This window comes from Myotis lucifugus, unplaced genomic scaffold (assembly GCF_000147115.1).
Source record: "Myotis lucifugus unplaced genomic scaffold, Myoluc2.0 scaffold_2, whole genome shotgun sequence".
Classification (NCBI taxonomy): Eukaryota; Metazoa; Chordata; class Mammalia; order Chiroptera; family Vespertilionidae; genus Myotis; species Myotis lucifugus.
In genome coordinates, this window is record NW_005871050.1 from 23,011,552 (window position 1) to 23,027,462 (window position 15,911).

The 15,911-nt window shown below is 46.4% G+C and overlaps 1 protein-coding gene across 1 annotated transcript in view; it reads left to right on the forward strand.

Moving 5' to 3' along the window:
- Nucleotides 1–15,911, forward strand: part of AMOT (angiomotin) — a 70,217-nt gene that overhangs the window by 16,889 nt on the left and 37,417 nt on the right. Inside the window, exons 4-5 of the mRNA XM_006082209.3 lie at nt 452–1,382; nt 15,187–15,673. Coding sequence (XP_006082271.1) covers nt 514–1,382; nt 15,187–15,673 — 1,356 coding nt within the window. The 5' untranslated portion in view covers nt 452–513. The remainder of the gene's footprint in view (nt 1–451; nt 1,383–15,186; nt 15,674–15,911) is intronic.

Below are 15,911 nucleotides of genomic sequence, written 5' to 3' on the forward strand. Positions count from 1 at the left end.
CCCTTCACATGCTGAACTGCTTTGCAGATCCTGTCTATGGGACAACTTCTCTCCACTGTCCTGCCCCCACTGCCACATCTGTATTCTTCATTGAAATAGAAAACAGAGAGATGAACCTTGTAAGTAAGGTCCTAGGAAAATTGCCCTCTCTGATCACCCTACTTGACTGCTCCAGATTTTTCCTGTCCTCTTCAGAGTTAAGTCAAGATTAAATATTTAACCCATGGTAAAAGTGAAAGAGGAAACAGAGAGCTCTTATGCCTCCAAGTTCCTCATCATATCAATGCTAGAGTCAGGAGTCACCAACAATTAATCTATTAATTCTAGATTCAATTCTCTACTTTGTATCTGCAATGGAATCCTCCCCCTCCCCCCCAATACTCATTTTTCCCCTTTAGAAGAATGATTTATCCATCAATTGGGTGTTAAGCTTCCTGTTTCCCCTTCCTAGGTCAAGGGCAGCCCAAGTGCCCAATTTCTCTCTCTCTTCACAAGGCACCACCAGCAATAGAGATGAGAAATTCTGAAGATCAGCCAAGTGGAGGAACCACGGTGTTGCAGCGTCTGCTACAAGAGCAGCTTCGCTATGGCAATCCTAATGAGAATCGCAACCTGCTTGCCATACACCAGCAAGCCACAGGGACTGTCCCTCCTTTCCCCAGTGGCAGTGGAAACCCAGGTCCTCAGAATGATATGTTGAGTCCCCAAGACCATCACCAACAGCTCGTGGCACATGCTGCTAGACAAGAACCCCAAGGGCAGGAAATTCAGTCAGAAAATATCATGATGGAGAAGCAACTTTCCCCTCGAATGCAGAATAATGAAGAACTCCCGACCTATGAAGAAGCCAAGGTCCAGTCCCAGTACTTTCGGGGCCAACAGCATGCCAGTGTTGGAGCTGCCTTCTATGTCACTGGAGTCACCAACCAGAAGATGAGGACGGAGGGACGCCCATCAGTTCAGCGTCTCAATCCTGGGAAGATGCACCAGGATGAGGGACTCAGAGACCTTAAGCAAGGACATGTCCGCTCTTTGAGTGAACGACTAATGCAGATGTCATTGGCCACCAGTGGAGTTAAGGCCCATCCACCTGTTACCAGCGCTCCACTCTCCCCACCACAACCCAATGACCTCTACAAGAATCCCACAAGTTCCAGTGAATTCTACAAGGCCCAAGGGCCTCCCGGCCAGCATAGCCTGAAGGGTGTGGAACACCGAGGCCCCCCACCAGAGTATCCCTTCAAGAGCATGCCACCCCAGTCTGTAGTGTGCAAGCCCCAAGAGCCAGGGCACTTCTATAGTGAGCATCGTCTGAACCAGCCAGGGAGAACAGAGGGGCAACTGATGAGGTATCAGCATCCCCCTGAGTATGGAGCAGCCAGGTAAGAGAGTTCCCTTTCTATGATTTCTGACCTCCTCCGCCAGCCAGCTTCTGCTGTGTGTTAGGAATGTTAAGGGAAGGAGTGGGCCAGTGTTTGGTATAACAGACTCTGCAATGCATGGCTGGCCCCTGACTTAGTAAATTTCCTGTCAACCTGAATTTCTAGCCATAATTAGTACTGTATTAACATTCCCTGAACTTTATAGGTTGAATATGGCCTCAACTGCCTAGTGGATGAACAAGAGCATAAATCTTGATTTCAGCAGCTATTTGCTGTCCTGTCTTCTAGGATATTGAAAGAAGTGTCAGTGTTCATCTTGTGAGTTTTAAGCCCTTCCTTTAGGAGCAGAAGCAAATTATCTTGGACTTAAAGTTAGTCCGGAATATCCTATCACTTCTACTTATCCCTCTCTGCAAAACTCTCATCACATATTTTTGTGAACACATCTTTCGGAGGAATTATTGTGATTCTTTTGGACACTAAACAAACACCAAAATGTTATTGTGGGGGAACATGGAGGTTCAGAATATAACTTGTCTTGTACTTCCTTTCAGTTTATGAAATCTGGATTGCTTCATCTTTCTTCTGTAGAGACTTTGTTAGTTACCTGTTGTATTTTTAAGCATGTAATTTAAATTCACGTCATCCTAATATATAAAAACCCTGGGTCCTAATGACTGGTAAGGACCAAGGCTAGACCAACCGGAAGTCAGTCCTGCAGTCAGTGATGGGTTGCACTGACTGCTGAGGGGACTGCGAATCAGGGCCAGAGAGAGGCCTGAAGAGAGAAGCAGGGACTGATCCGTTCACTCTCTGGCAGCTTTTGATCAGCACTTGCCTCTCTCTTTCTCTCCCAGTCTGGCCAGCAGCCATGCTTCCATTTCTCTCCAGGCCTCCACCAGGGCTGCTGATTAGCCCCACCTTTCTGATCAGGCCCATTGATAGGCCCAGAGACACTGACTGGCATAGAAACCGACCAATCAGAACAAAATCTGGGTCGACTGTGAGGAGCCAATGGCTGCCTAGGAGGCGGAGCTTTTGACACTGACTGGCATAGAAACCGACCAATCAGAACCAAATTGGCTGGCAGAGGAGGGCAGATGGGGATGACATCAGACCTGCAGGGGAAGGCAGTTGGAGGCAAGATCAGGCCAGCAGTGGAGGGCCGTTGGGGGTGAGATCAGGCAGGCAGAGACAATTGGGGGCGAGATCAGGCCAGCAGGGGAGGGCAGTTAGGGGTGATCAGGTAGGCAGGCAGAGGCAGTTAGAGGCGATCAGGAAGGCAGGCAGAGGGATTAGGGGCAATCAGGCAGGCAGGCAGGTGAGCAGTTAGGAGCCAGCAGTCCCAGATTGCGAGAGGGATGTCCCCGATTGGAGAGGGTGCAAACTGGGCTGAGGGAACCACCCCCTCCATGCACGAATTTTGTGCACCAGGCCACTAGTATTATATATAAGTTTTGGTCAGATGCTAAAATGTAGAAGGCAAAATACACCCATGACTTCCCTACCATTTGTCCTTAGTTCAGGAGTACTGTTTTATATATTCAGTTCTTCCTAAATACTCAGGTGGGCAAAGGTAGGTTTATAGTTGTGAGTACTCAAAACACATAGTTTATTCTTTTATTATTATTTATTAATTATTGTATTATTTATTTGTATTATAACTATAAACCTACTTTTGCCCACCTATGTATAGTTTTGATTTATTCAAGGGCCCATTGTATCAACCAGATATTATGATTCCATTATGCAGTTCATTGTTTCTATTATTGCTATTGGGATAATGTCTCTGATTAGTAGTATTTCAGTATATGGGCAACAGTGATGGAAGTTATGCGGTATTCCTGCCCTGTTACCATGGGTAATTATGGGTGGCCGTGTGGTTTGAAGTGCCTGGACCTAGGGTGGCCTTTCCCTTAGGGGGCCCCCACACTAGGCTTGTGAATCTCTTTGATGTCTAACTCTTTGCCTCCTGTCTCCTTCTTACTGCTTTGGGAAAAAGCCTCTTGGCTTAAAGTTCTTCATTGGGTGACTGTGGAGACAAGGCAGTCAAGGGGTGGAGTTAGAGGTAAGGTGAGAGAATGCACCTGGCATTTCCTGGTATTTCATTATTTTCCCCTTCCAGGTTCATTTTTTAGCCAGAGACAATTCACTTTGGGCTCCACCCCTAACTTTGCCAGTTTAGGATTTTTTCCCCTTAACTCTTCCGTGCAGCTTTCAGAGGGCAGGAGCCTAAGTTCTGATAAGTGGCTTGGAACAGGAAATGGGGTAACGGACAGGGCCCTTCCGGTTTAAATGAGATCAAGAACCCAATTCCCATCTGTCCAATGAAGCGGAAGACCCAGGGAGGGGTTGGTCTGTTGGACTGCTTAGCTTAGTGGAAACCCGTCCAAGCCAGCAAAATGTCAATGAAGCCAGGGTTTTTGTTTTGTTCTTCCCATTAGTATGGAAAGAGTCTGTGGGACTCCCTACCGTATGTGGATGGGCTGACGTCGGTCGCCTTGTGGGAGGGTAGTGTGTTGGCTGGAGTGTGGAGCAGAATCCAAAGCCCCACTCAGCACATGGCCCGCCTCCCCAGGAAAGCTATTTTCAGAACTCATTCACCAGTATTGTTCGTGATCTGAAATGGCTCCCACAGTGTTTGAAGCTAGATGGAAAAGTCCTTTGATCTGCCTAAATAAATAATAAGGAACCCAAAGAGGGATTTTTGTTCTTCCCATACTGATTAAACCACCAGAAAAATGTAGCTGCATCTGTTTTACAGGAAGATACTTGTATTTTCTCCTCCCTCCTACATTATCTGTGGTTCTATCTTCCTGTCACCAAAAGCAGTAGAGTTCATGCTGCTTACCCTCTTGAGCAGCATTTTAAGAGACAGGTTTGCTCTAACATTTTTTTTTTCTTTTTCTCTATGGGAGAGGAACAGGGTGCTTGATATGCTCGATGAATAAATAACAAAACTTAAAAGATGCTCTGTGTGAAGTTTGGGTCTGCATCAGAAAAATTCAGGCAATAAAATGTTTGCAGGGCATGGGACTAAGGAGTGGCACCTATTGACAAATTGCTGGCAGGGGGGAGGTAGTTGAATTGCTTTCCTGAAGTGTACACTTTCAAGTGGTGACACATTTGTCCTCCTTATTTGCTTTAACAGTTTGTGAATACCTTTCCAAGTAACTGCTGTTAGCACCAAACAATTAGAAGACTAAATTCCTAGTTCTTAATCCACAAATTACAGATAGGGATGCAAAGCAAGCTCTTTGAACAAATTGCTGTTCAAAAAACCTTTGTTTGCCTTTCAAGGTGCAGTAAAATGCTAAGGATTTGCTGTTAAAATGAACAAAATATTATAAACAATCTTTTTATTACTTCATCTTCCCTATGCCCTCCTCCCCACTTAAAAAATAAATATCCTGAATGCTCAGAACTCCAGATGGGAAACAAAGCCAGGACATGTGAAGAATTAAAAATTCTCTGAATCTTTTGTCTTTTTAAGTGCTGAGCCTTTTCTGCATTTGGGGTTTATACATTTATCAACTGCTTTTAAAAATTAAATCTTCTCTGTTTGTAAAGCAGCCACCTCCTTTTAATTGTTGAAATTGTGCCCAGATCTGAGGTTTCTTGAAATCCTTGTTTAGTGGAATCTAAGGGTGACCTAACTCTGTAGTTCAGAGCAGAGCTGGTTGTGCAAGAGAAACAATCAAGAATTTGCAGCCCAGTCCAGGATTCACAGCTTCACTACCACGGAGCCTGGGAAAGGCACCGTTTCTGTGGGGAGACTAAATTGGGTTCCAGGCTGTTGGTGGCACCTGCTCTGGTGAGAGTATAAGTGTGGGCTTGCACACGTGTGGGCCAGGAGTGTGCAGTATGTGTGTGTGTGTGTGTGTGTGTGTGTGTGTGTGTAGTATGTGGCAGGGGAGGGCAGGGGCTTCCAGTCAGTGAGGTATCAGGGTGGAAGGTGGTATGTCAACTCAACGGACCGGTTTTTGCTTTTCTTTTGTGTCTTTGCAAAGCTGTCTGTCTCTGGGAGGGAGTGCTGCCTGCTTGGGGGGATGCTGATTTTGGCCATTGGCCTCTGTCCTGCATATATACCCTTTCCCCTTTTCCACAGAACACTAGAACCGGGTTGTCTTAGGAAGGGGCAGAATGAAGGGAGGGAAGGAGCAGGGATGCAGGTCAGGGCTTCCATGAGATCATGTGATTCTATTGTCTGCTGGCAGCTTATTCCTGGTTAATATGTCAGTGGGGAGTGATTCATGCTGCGGTGCTGGGGTGAGTGCCGCTTACCCAACTGCCACCTTTATTATTGCTATTATGCGTATTATTTAGTCTCAAGTGTGTTTTTGCTTCCTCTGACATCCCCCCAGCTCTCCCCTACCCCTGTCATTCCTCAGTCCCTTCCTCTCAGTGGAAACTTCACAAGAGTGTTAATACTGCCCTGCTTTTTTTGTGGTGGGTGGATGCTGGAGCCCAGATGGAGTTCGTTGGCTGGAGGGCTTTTTCTCTCTTTGCGACTGCCCAAGCCTTGCTTCATGTTTGCAAACCTGCCAGGGATGGACTGCCTTGGTCTTCCCAACATCACAGTGCACTGAAATCTGCTTCTTTTTCCAGCCTGGGGAACCTGAGGGGCAACTGCCTTATCTCCTAGCAGTGCCCAGAGTTATGGCCAGGGCCACTACAGTCCTGGGCTTATTTGACTCTGGTGACTACTTTTCACAGATCTTGTGGTCTTCTCCTTTCTGAGGTCCCCAGGAGGCCATGAGCTGTTCAGGGCAAGGAGGAGCCTTTCAGCTTCCAGACAGGAGGGGGACCAGTGGACATTCTGTTTAAAGGAGAGGCCTGGGTTGCTGATGGCACCCAGGGGAGCTGGGAGGAGGAAGCCCCGTTCAGAACTGGGCATTCGGTCTTTTATATATTTTTTTGAAAGTTTTAATTTTTTTTTATTGTTTAAAGCATTACAAATAGTAGTACATATGTCTCCTTTTTTCCCCAATTGACCTTCCCCCAGCCTCCCCTACCCCCCGGTACGGTACATGGGCATTCAGTCTTTAAAAGAGAACACATCCCAGGCCTTGGGTTTCCAAATCCTGACAATGAGGATGGAGGTTAATATGCCTGTTTTTCCCGTAAATCTTGAGAGTTGGATGGGAGAACATGAAATATAAGCCCCTCTTTTCTACCCAGGATATCCAATAGCCCCAACAAATTCCAGGACATTAAATTTATATATAAATTTAAGATTATCATCTTATCTAATAAAGAGGGTATATGTAATAATAAAGATGGCTACACCCACAGCGGAGGCAGGGAATCCATAACACAAGATGGCTGCGCCCACAGTAGAGGCCGAGGTCCTGTAATGAGCCTTAAGGAGCAATCAGCAGGGACCTGAGGCTGCGTGGTGCTGGGCCAGGGCAGGGGACCTAATGCCACGCCCCCCACCCGGCGGGGCTTGATGGAGGACCTCAGACTGCGCCCCCCGCCCGGTGAGGCTTGATAGGGGACCTCAAGGCATGACCCCACCCTGGTGCTGGGCCAGGGAACCTCAGGCTGCACCCCCCACCCGGCGGGGCTTGACAGGTCTTGATCTTGCCCAGTGGGGTTGGGGCCAGCCGGGTCTGGGTCTCGTGCGATTTCAAGGCACGTGCGGTTGGGTGGGGACTTGACTCGGTCCCACAGCATGCCCCAGACTCTGACAGGAGGAAGATTTTCATATACATTTTACTAATTTTCCTTCATCTCTGACACTTCTATTATAAAGGGCAAATAGCAATAAAAATATTTCCTCTAATTAATTCCCTTTTAATGTGCACGAAGTTTGTGCACCAGGCCACTATTCTATACTAATAAAAGGGTAATATGCTAATTAGACTGGACATCTTCCGGACATCTTCCGGACAAAGCCACGGTGGCAGGGGCCAAGGCAGAGGCAGTTAGAGGGCGGCGATCAGGCTGACAGGGGGGAGCAGTTAGGGGGCAATCAGGCTGGCAGGCAGAGGCAGTTAGGGGCAATCAGGTCAGCAGACAGAGGTGGTTAGGGGTGATCACGTGGGCAGGGGAGCAGTTAGGGGCATCAAGCCGGCAGCCAGAGGTGGTTAGGGGCAATCAGGCAGGCAGGCAGGTGAGCAGTTAGGAGCCAGCAGTCCCGGATTGTGAGAGGAATATCCGACTGCCAGTATAGGCCTGATCCCTGCAGTCGGACATCCCCTGAGGGGTCCTGGATTGGAGAGGGTGCAGGCCAGCTGAGGGACCCCCTCATCCCCATGCACAAATTTCATGCACCAGGCCTCTAGTATCTATCTATCTATCTATCTATCTATCTATCTATCTATCTATCATCTATCATCTATCTATTTATATATATGTATATAGACATATATATATATATATATATATATATATACACACACACACACATATCTATATATATAAAAACCCTAATATGCAAATAGACCAAATGGCAGAACAACCAAACAACTGAACAACCAGTCACTATGATGTGTGCTGACCACCAGGGGGCGCGTGCGGAACATGGCAGGTGTCGGCTGTGGTGGGATGGTGGAGCAGGTGAGCACAGGCGCCAGACCAAGGTGGGACGCTGGTCGCTATCATTGGAGCAAGCCTCTGGTGGTTACTGAAAATTCTTTGCTTCCGTTCGCTGCGGTCCTGCCCGGTGCTCGAACCTGCTGCCGGCGCTGGCCCTGATCACTCTGCACCATCAGCAGGTGCGAGCAGTGGCTGCCAGCCCCAATTGCCCCTCAGGGCCTCTCCACCTCCCCCTGCTCCTGAGGGGCGATTGGGGCCGACAGCCACCTCTCGCACCCGCTGTTGGCGACGGCCCCGCTTACACCCACTGCCGGTGCTGGAGCCAGCTCCACTCGCACCTGCAGGTGGCACCGGAGCTGCAGCTTGCACCCGCTGCTGGCGGCTGACACCGGTCCCGATTGCTTGGCATCGTCAGCGGGTGTGAGTGATGGCCGCCAGCCCTGTTCGCCCCTGAGGGCTTCTCCACCTCCCCCTGCTCCTGAGGGGTGATCGGGGCAGCAGCCACCACTCACACCCGCTGATGGCACCAGCCCCACTCACACCCACTGTTGGAGCTGGCCCCTATCACTCTGTGCTGTCAGCAGGTGTGAGTGGGGCCAGTGCCGTCAGTGTGGGAGGGGCAGTGGAGGGAGCGGGGCTGCCGGCAGACAGGGGACTGGGGGCTGCGGTGGGAGGGGCCAGGCAGGGGTGCAGAGGATGGGTCAAAACCCGCCCTTGGGCCAACCGCAGCCTTGCGGCCCACAGTTCCTTTCAAGGTGCATGAATTCGTGCAATGGGCCCCTAGTATATTATATCATCTTATACATATGCATATACACATATACACATATGCACATATATATTTGTAAACAGCTCCCAGGCCTTTGAATGGAGGAGTGCTTTGAGCTCTTGGGAAGAAAGGTCATGTGAAGGTAGTAACTTTCCAGTTGTAATCAGGAGAACCATGTAAATTCTTCTATCCACAAATAGTTCTCATGCCCTCTTCAATATTTAGTAATTGTTTATAGTGACATATGTATGAAGTTGGAAGAATATGGGTACGCCAGAGGCTTCGATGGGGCTGAGAGACAGAAACTAGGGCTGGAGCAGGTTTGAGGGCTCTGGTGAACATCCAGGTAATTGGGTGTCTATGATCAAGTGGTAGGAATGATTTTGTAGCGGTAAAAATCCCTAATAGTGAGGATCTCTTGTCGGTTTATATAAATGAACAATAATGATAACTGGAGTGTGTGTGGGAGAGATGTGCTTTAGCATTTGGAATACCAGTTAAAAGTTAATTGATCCTGGTGATTTGTCCCAGTTCCACCATGAATTGCATGCAATTCAGTGCAAAGATTAAATGAATATCCAATAAGTAAAATCACTAACAGGGTCAACCTATCTCTCTGGGAGGTAGATAAGAGACTCTTGTAATTCCTATTGAGCTCCAAAATGAGAAGAGTCCAGTATTTTTGTAATTAAGTTGCAACCTCAGGAAGGAAACAGGCTCTTGCAGATAAAGTAACTTGAGCGATGTTATACAGCTAGTAAGCAGTAGAAAAGGTCTCTAAACTCTGTTGGGATCCAAATCCCATGCTCTTAGCCATCTGTTTTCCCTGGATTGAGAAATATCAATTGTAGGGCAAGCATCCACAGAATGTGGGAGCATATGAGGTGCATTGGGCATGGGCTTGGGGTGGGGTGTATAAGCTTTTGTGTGTATATTGATAGATGTTCTTCCTTGTGGTGATGATGATGGAAATGATCCATTCACATATTCTGATTGTTTCTCTTAATGGCCAGTAGTCCAGTTTTAGATATAAAAATGAGAGAGCCACATTGAACAATGTACCAAAGTTCTCTTCCTGGAACTTTCTGTAAGCAATAGGCTACGAATCTGAACATCAGCATGAGGAAATCAATATATTATGGTAGTGGATAGAGCCTGGAAATGGGAATTGGGAAACAAGGGTTCTACCCTGGCACCACCATAACTCACTGTGTAATATTTGGCATATTGCTTCCTCTTTCTGGACCTCATTTCCCCCCTCTGTCCATTGACAGAGTTGGACTAAATTATTTCATTGAGGCCTTTCCAGTCCTTACATTTTGTGATTCAGTACATCAAAAATCAGTACAATAGTGTTGCCTATAATCCCCTCGAGGCCATAGTATTGTTACTACTATCTACAAATAGAGTTAGATCCTACTAACTATAGGATCTAACTCTAAATGCCACCTAATAGGTATCAGTTAGTTTTTTTTTCAATAAATCTTTATTCAGATTATTACAGTTGTTCCTCTTTTTTCCCCCCATAGCTCCCCTTCACCCAGTTCCCACCCCACCCCATGCCCTTACCCCCCCATTGTCCTCATCTATAGGTGTAAGATTTTTGTCCAACCTCTTCCTGTACCCCCCACACCCCCTTTCCCCCCGAGAATTGTCAGTCCACTCACTTTCTATGCCCCTGATTCTATTATATTCACCAGTTTATTCTGTTCTTCAGATTTTTTATTCACTTGATTTTTATTTATTTATTTTTTATTTTTATTTTTATTTTTTTTAAATCTTTATTGTTCAGATTATTACATTTGTTCCTCTTTTTTCCCCCCATAACTCCCCTCCTTCCAGCTCCCACCCCACCCTCCACCCTCACACCCCACCCACTGTGTTCATCCATAGGTGCATGATTTTTGTCCAGTCACTTCCCGCATCTCCCACACCCCTTTTCCCCCCAAGAATAGTCAGTCTATTCCCTTTCTATGTCCCTGATTCTATTATAATCACCAGTTCATTCTGTACATCAGGTTATTTATTCACTTGATTCTTAGATTCATTTGTTGATAGATGCATATTTGTTGTTCATTATTTGTATCTTTACCTTTTTCTTCTTCTTCCTCTTCTTAAAGGATACCTTTCAGCATTTCATATAATACTGGTTTGGCGGTGATGAACTCCTTTAGCTTTTCCTTATCTGTGAAGCTCTTTATCTGACCTTCAATTCTGAATGATAGCTTTGCTGGATAAAGTAATCTTGGTTGTAGGTTCTTGGTATTCAGCACTTTGAATATTTCTTGCCATTCCCTTCTGGCCTGCAAAGTTTCTGTTGAGAAATCAGCTGACAGTCGTATGGGTATTCCCTTGTAGGTAATTGAGCCTCTTTCTCTTGCTGCTTTTAAGATTTTCTCTTTGTCTTTTGCTCTTGGCATTTTAATTATGATGTGTCTTGGTGTGGTCCTCTTTGGATTCCTTTTGTTTGGGGTTCTCTGCGCTTCTTGGACCTGTAAGTCCATTTCTTTCTCCAGATGGGGGAAGTTTTCTGCCATTATTTCTTGAAATAGGTTTTCAATATCTTGCTGTCTCTCATCTTCTGGAACTCCAATAATTCTGATATTAGGCCGCTTAAAGCTGTCCCAGAGGCTCCTTATACTATCTTCACACTTTCGGATTCTTTTTTCATTTTGGTTTTCCAATTGGGTGTTTTTTGTCGAATCTTTGGTTTGAGTCTTGTGCTCCTCTGGTCTGCTATTGGGTATAATATTCTTTATTTCAGTCCGTGTATGCTTACTTTCTAATTTCTTTATCGTAGCATCGAGGGTCTCATTAGTTTTCGTGAGGCTCTGCACAAATTTATGGCAAGCCCTCAAAATTGCGATTCTTAGCTCCATATCCTCCATTTCTGTCATGCTTTTTTGTCTCCGCATCTTTTATGCTTTCTTGGTGCACCCCCTTGTGGTCTCTGTGCGCAGTCTTGTTCTAGCCAAGCCTTAATTGTTGTAGTTAACACTAGAGGGATTTGACCAGCAGACCTACTGGCTGTAGGATTCTGAGGAGGCGCTAGTCCTGCCCTTGCCTGAGGCGATCGGCAAATGTCTGTGCGCAGTGCCTGGGCGGGGCGGGCTCAACAGGGCGGGGGGAGGGAGCAGCTATGGGCGCTCTCAGTCCGTCCCCAAGGGCTCTGCCTCTCTGTCCCAGCAATCGCTGCAAACCTCGGAGGGGCCGTAGCCAGACAGACCCGCTTCTCCCGTTTGAGTCAGGGTCCCTAGAGACTCGCCCGGATCTGTAACCCAGAGTCTGAGACTCACTCCTGAGTGAAAACGACAACCGCGCCCTCAGCCACCAGCCCGCTTTGCGCGCGCACCGCCGCACCACCGTACCTTTAAATTTTCCACACTGCGCCTCCTCTGTGCGTCGGACTGCTGTTGTTTTTGCTTCTAGCTGAAGAGTCCCTCCTCAGCCAGCCTTCCTGTGGTTCTGGTTGATGTCCGTTCCGACCTTTAGCTGTATTTTTGAAGTGGTTGTTTACGGCGGCGGTCTCCGGTGTTTACCTACGCCGCCATCTTCGATTCTCTCTATTCACTTGATTTTTAGATTCACTTGTTGATAGATATGTATTTGTTGTCACTTTGTTGTTTATAATTTTTATCTTTACCTTTTTCTTCCTCTTCTTAGAGAATACCCTTCAGCATTTCATATAATACTGGTTTGGTGGTGATGAACTCCTTTAGCCTTTTCTTGTCTGTGAAGCTCTCTATCTGACCTTCAATTCTGAATGATAGCTTTGCTGGGTAGAGTAATCTTGGTTGTAGGTTCTTGCTATTCATCACTTTGTATATTTCTTGCCACTCCCTTCTGGCCTGCATAGTTTCTGTTGAGAAATCAGCTGACAGTTGTATGGGTACTCCCTTGTAGGTAACTAACTGTTTTTCTCTTGCTGCTTTTAAGATTCTCTCTTTGTCTTTTGCTCTTGGCATTTTAATTATGATGTTTCTTGGTGTGGTCCTGTTTGGATCCTTTTGTTTGGGGTTCTCTGCACTTCCTGGACTTGTAAGTCTATTTCTTTCACCAGGTAGGGGAAGTTTTCTGTCATTATTTCTTCAAATAGGTTTTCAATATCTTCCTCTCTCTCTTCTTCTGGCACCCCCATAATTCGGATGTTGGTACACTTGAAGTTGTCCCAGAGGCTCCTTACAGTATCTTCATATTTTTGGATTCTTTTTTCTTTTTGATTTTTTTCTGTTGGGTGTTTTTTCCTTCTTCGTATTTCAAATCTTTAACTTGATTCTTGGGATCCTCTCGTCTGCTGTTGGATATATATATATATATATATATATATATATATATATATATATATAATATTTTTATTGATTTTTTACAGAGAGGAAGGGAGAGGTATAGAGAGTTAGAAACATCAATGAGAGAGAAACATCGATCAGCTGCCTCCTGCACACCCCCTACTGGGGATGTGCCCACAACCAAGGTACATGCCCTTGACTGGAATTGAACCTGGGACCCTTCAGTCCGCAGGCCCACACTCTATCCACTGAGCCAAACCAGTTAGGGCTGGATCTCTGTATATTATTCTTTATTTCAGTCAGTATATGCTTAATTTCTGATTGGTCCTTTTTCATATCCTTGAGGGTCTCACTAAATTTCTCAGAGGTTTCTAAAAGATTCTTGAGTAACCTTATAACTGTGATTTTGAACTCTATATCCAGTAGTTTGCTTTCATCCATTTCTTTCATTTGTGAGTTATTTCTTTGTCTCCGCATTTTGGCTGCTTCCCTATGTTTGTTTTTATGTACTGGGTAGCTGCTAAGTCTCCTTGAGTTGATAGAGTGGCCTTGTGTGGTTGGTGTCCTATAGGGCCCGTCGTTCAGCCTCTCCAGTCACTTGAGGTGGATGCTCTTGGTGCACTCCTTTGTGGGATGTTTGTACAGTCTTGTTGTAGTTAACCCTTAATTGCTGTTGGTATCACTGGGAGGAATTGACCTCCAGGCCAAATGGCTGTGGTGACCAGCTGTGTCTACACTGGAAGATCTGTTGTGCAGGAGACACCCTTATGGGCAGGACTTGCTTCCGTAGGGCTTTGGTACTCACTGAGTCTGCCCCTTGAGTGTGTCTCTTATGGATGTGAAGAGTTGTAATTCATTATCATCTCCAAGGAGGTGCAAGGTCAGCCACTGTCTGGGGCCACCCAGCAGGAGCTACAGAGACATCTGCAGAGTCCTCCTCTTTGTATGGGGTTTGGAAGTGCCCAGAGGAGGCCCAGCTGTGAAGCAAGGTCACTGCTGCCAGGTAGTGGGCCTTCTTTTGAAATCTCTGGGGCTTTCTGACCCAGCTGCAGTTTGTTTTAGGCGAAAGGACAGGGCATTCATATGCAAAAGCCCATAAGCACAGCTTGGGGGGGGGGGGGGTTGTAAATTGGGTGGGGCGGGGTCTCTTGGAATCACCAGAGCAGAGCAGACAGCAATGGCTTCCCTGAACCGGAGAAGTCCCTGGTTCTCCGCGTCCAGTGCACCCGTGCAGGAACAATGAATGCTGGCTGTGAGCACCTCTAAGAGTAAGCGGCCCTCACGTTCCTGTCCCAATGCCAGACAGTCCAGTTTCTCCCCGTATATGTCTGGGTCCCCCAGAGTCTTGCCTGTAACTGGAATTCAGAGCAAGTGGGAGCTTGTATCTCCCTCCCGGTTTAAAGAACAGCACATCCAGGTGCCAGCACTTTCCGCGTCTCTGCACCTCTTACCGTTCTCAATGAGCTTTCTTCACCTCTCTAGTTGTAGAATTTCCACTCAGCCAGCTTTCCTGTGTTTCTGGGTGGTAGTTGTTCTGCCATTTAGTTGTAATTTTGATGTGGTTGTGAGAGGCCGCAAATATAGGTGATTACCTATGCTGCCATCTTGGTTTCTTTCTCAGTCAGTTATTAATAACTGTAATCAATAACAATTATTTGGTATCTCTAAAAGGTATCTACTTATCCTCATTTTTGTGAATATATGTATTAGTATCAAAGAGAGTTGCAGATAGCAAGATGAGGGATGTTTTTGACTGCTGTTCACTATTTCCTTTTGGGCAAGTAGAACATATTTTCTAAATTTGACTCTTTACGTGTGCCGGACCACATATAGAATGTCAGAAAAGGTTTAGTTTAAAATGAGGCGAAAAATTAACTTGAAGAAGACTCATTTAAAATGCTCCTACTTGAGCACCAAGTGTATAGGCATACATCACTTTAATTTTCACAAAGCGACATTTGAGATCATCTGGTTCAATCCTCAATCTATGGGATGACGTCTCTGTCTGTCAGGCAGTCATAGAAGGTCAGACCTAGAAAGGACTGTGGAGGTCTTTGCAGAGACTCCATAGTCTAATACTGCCTGCTTCTCAGGTTGCAGCTGTTCTGGGGGGGACTGAAAGCCTCCTCATGTCACTTTCTTGTGCCCTTCTCCCCCAGCGCCTTCAGAGAGAGCTTAACCTTAATATACCCTCCGTGTTTTACAGGCCAACACAGGACATCTCATTGCCGTTGTCGACCAGGAACTCTCAACTTCACAGCCCAACTTCTTCCCTCACATCTGGGGGTTCCTTGTCCTTGCTGCAGTCTCCACCATCCACTAGGTTATCTCCTGCTCAACATCCATTGGTCCCAAACCAAGGAGACCACTCGGCTCACCTACCTAGGCAGCAGCAACATTTCCTTCCTAATCAGACTCACCAGAGTGATCTTTACCGTCTCACCCAGCCGGGCCTGAGTCAGCAGCAGCAACACCACCACCACCATCACCAGCAGCAGCAGCCACAGCCAGGAGAAGCCTATTCAGCTATGCCTAGGGCTCAGCAGTCTTCTGCTTCTTATCATCCAATGCCGGCAGACCCTTTTGCCATTGTTTCCAGAGCCCAGCAGATGGTTGAGATCCTCTCAGATGAGAACCGGAACTTGCGGCAGGAGTTGGAAGGATGCTACGAGAAGGTGGCAAGACTGCAGAAGGTGAGGCCCCAATATTGGGATATCAGAGTCTCCTTTAGATCTTATATGTTTAATATCGATGTAAAAGTCTCCATTTGTGGGAGCCTGCATCACTTATGTGTAGGTCTTAAGGATTCTTATATCTTTATTTTTGGTAATCCTCACCTGAGAATATTTTTCCATTGATTTTTTAGAGAGAGTGGAAGAGAGAGGGAAAGACAGAGAGAAACATCGGTGTGAGAGAAACACATCGATTGGT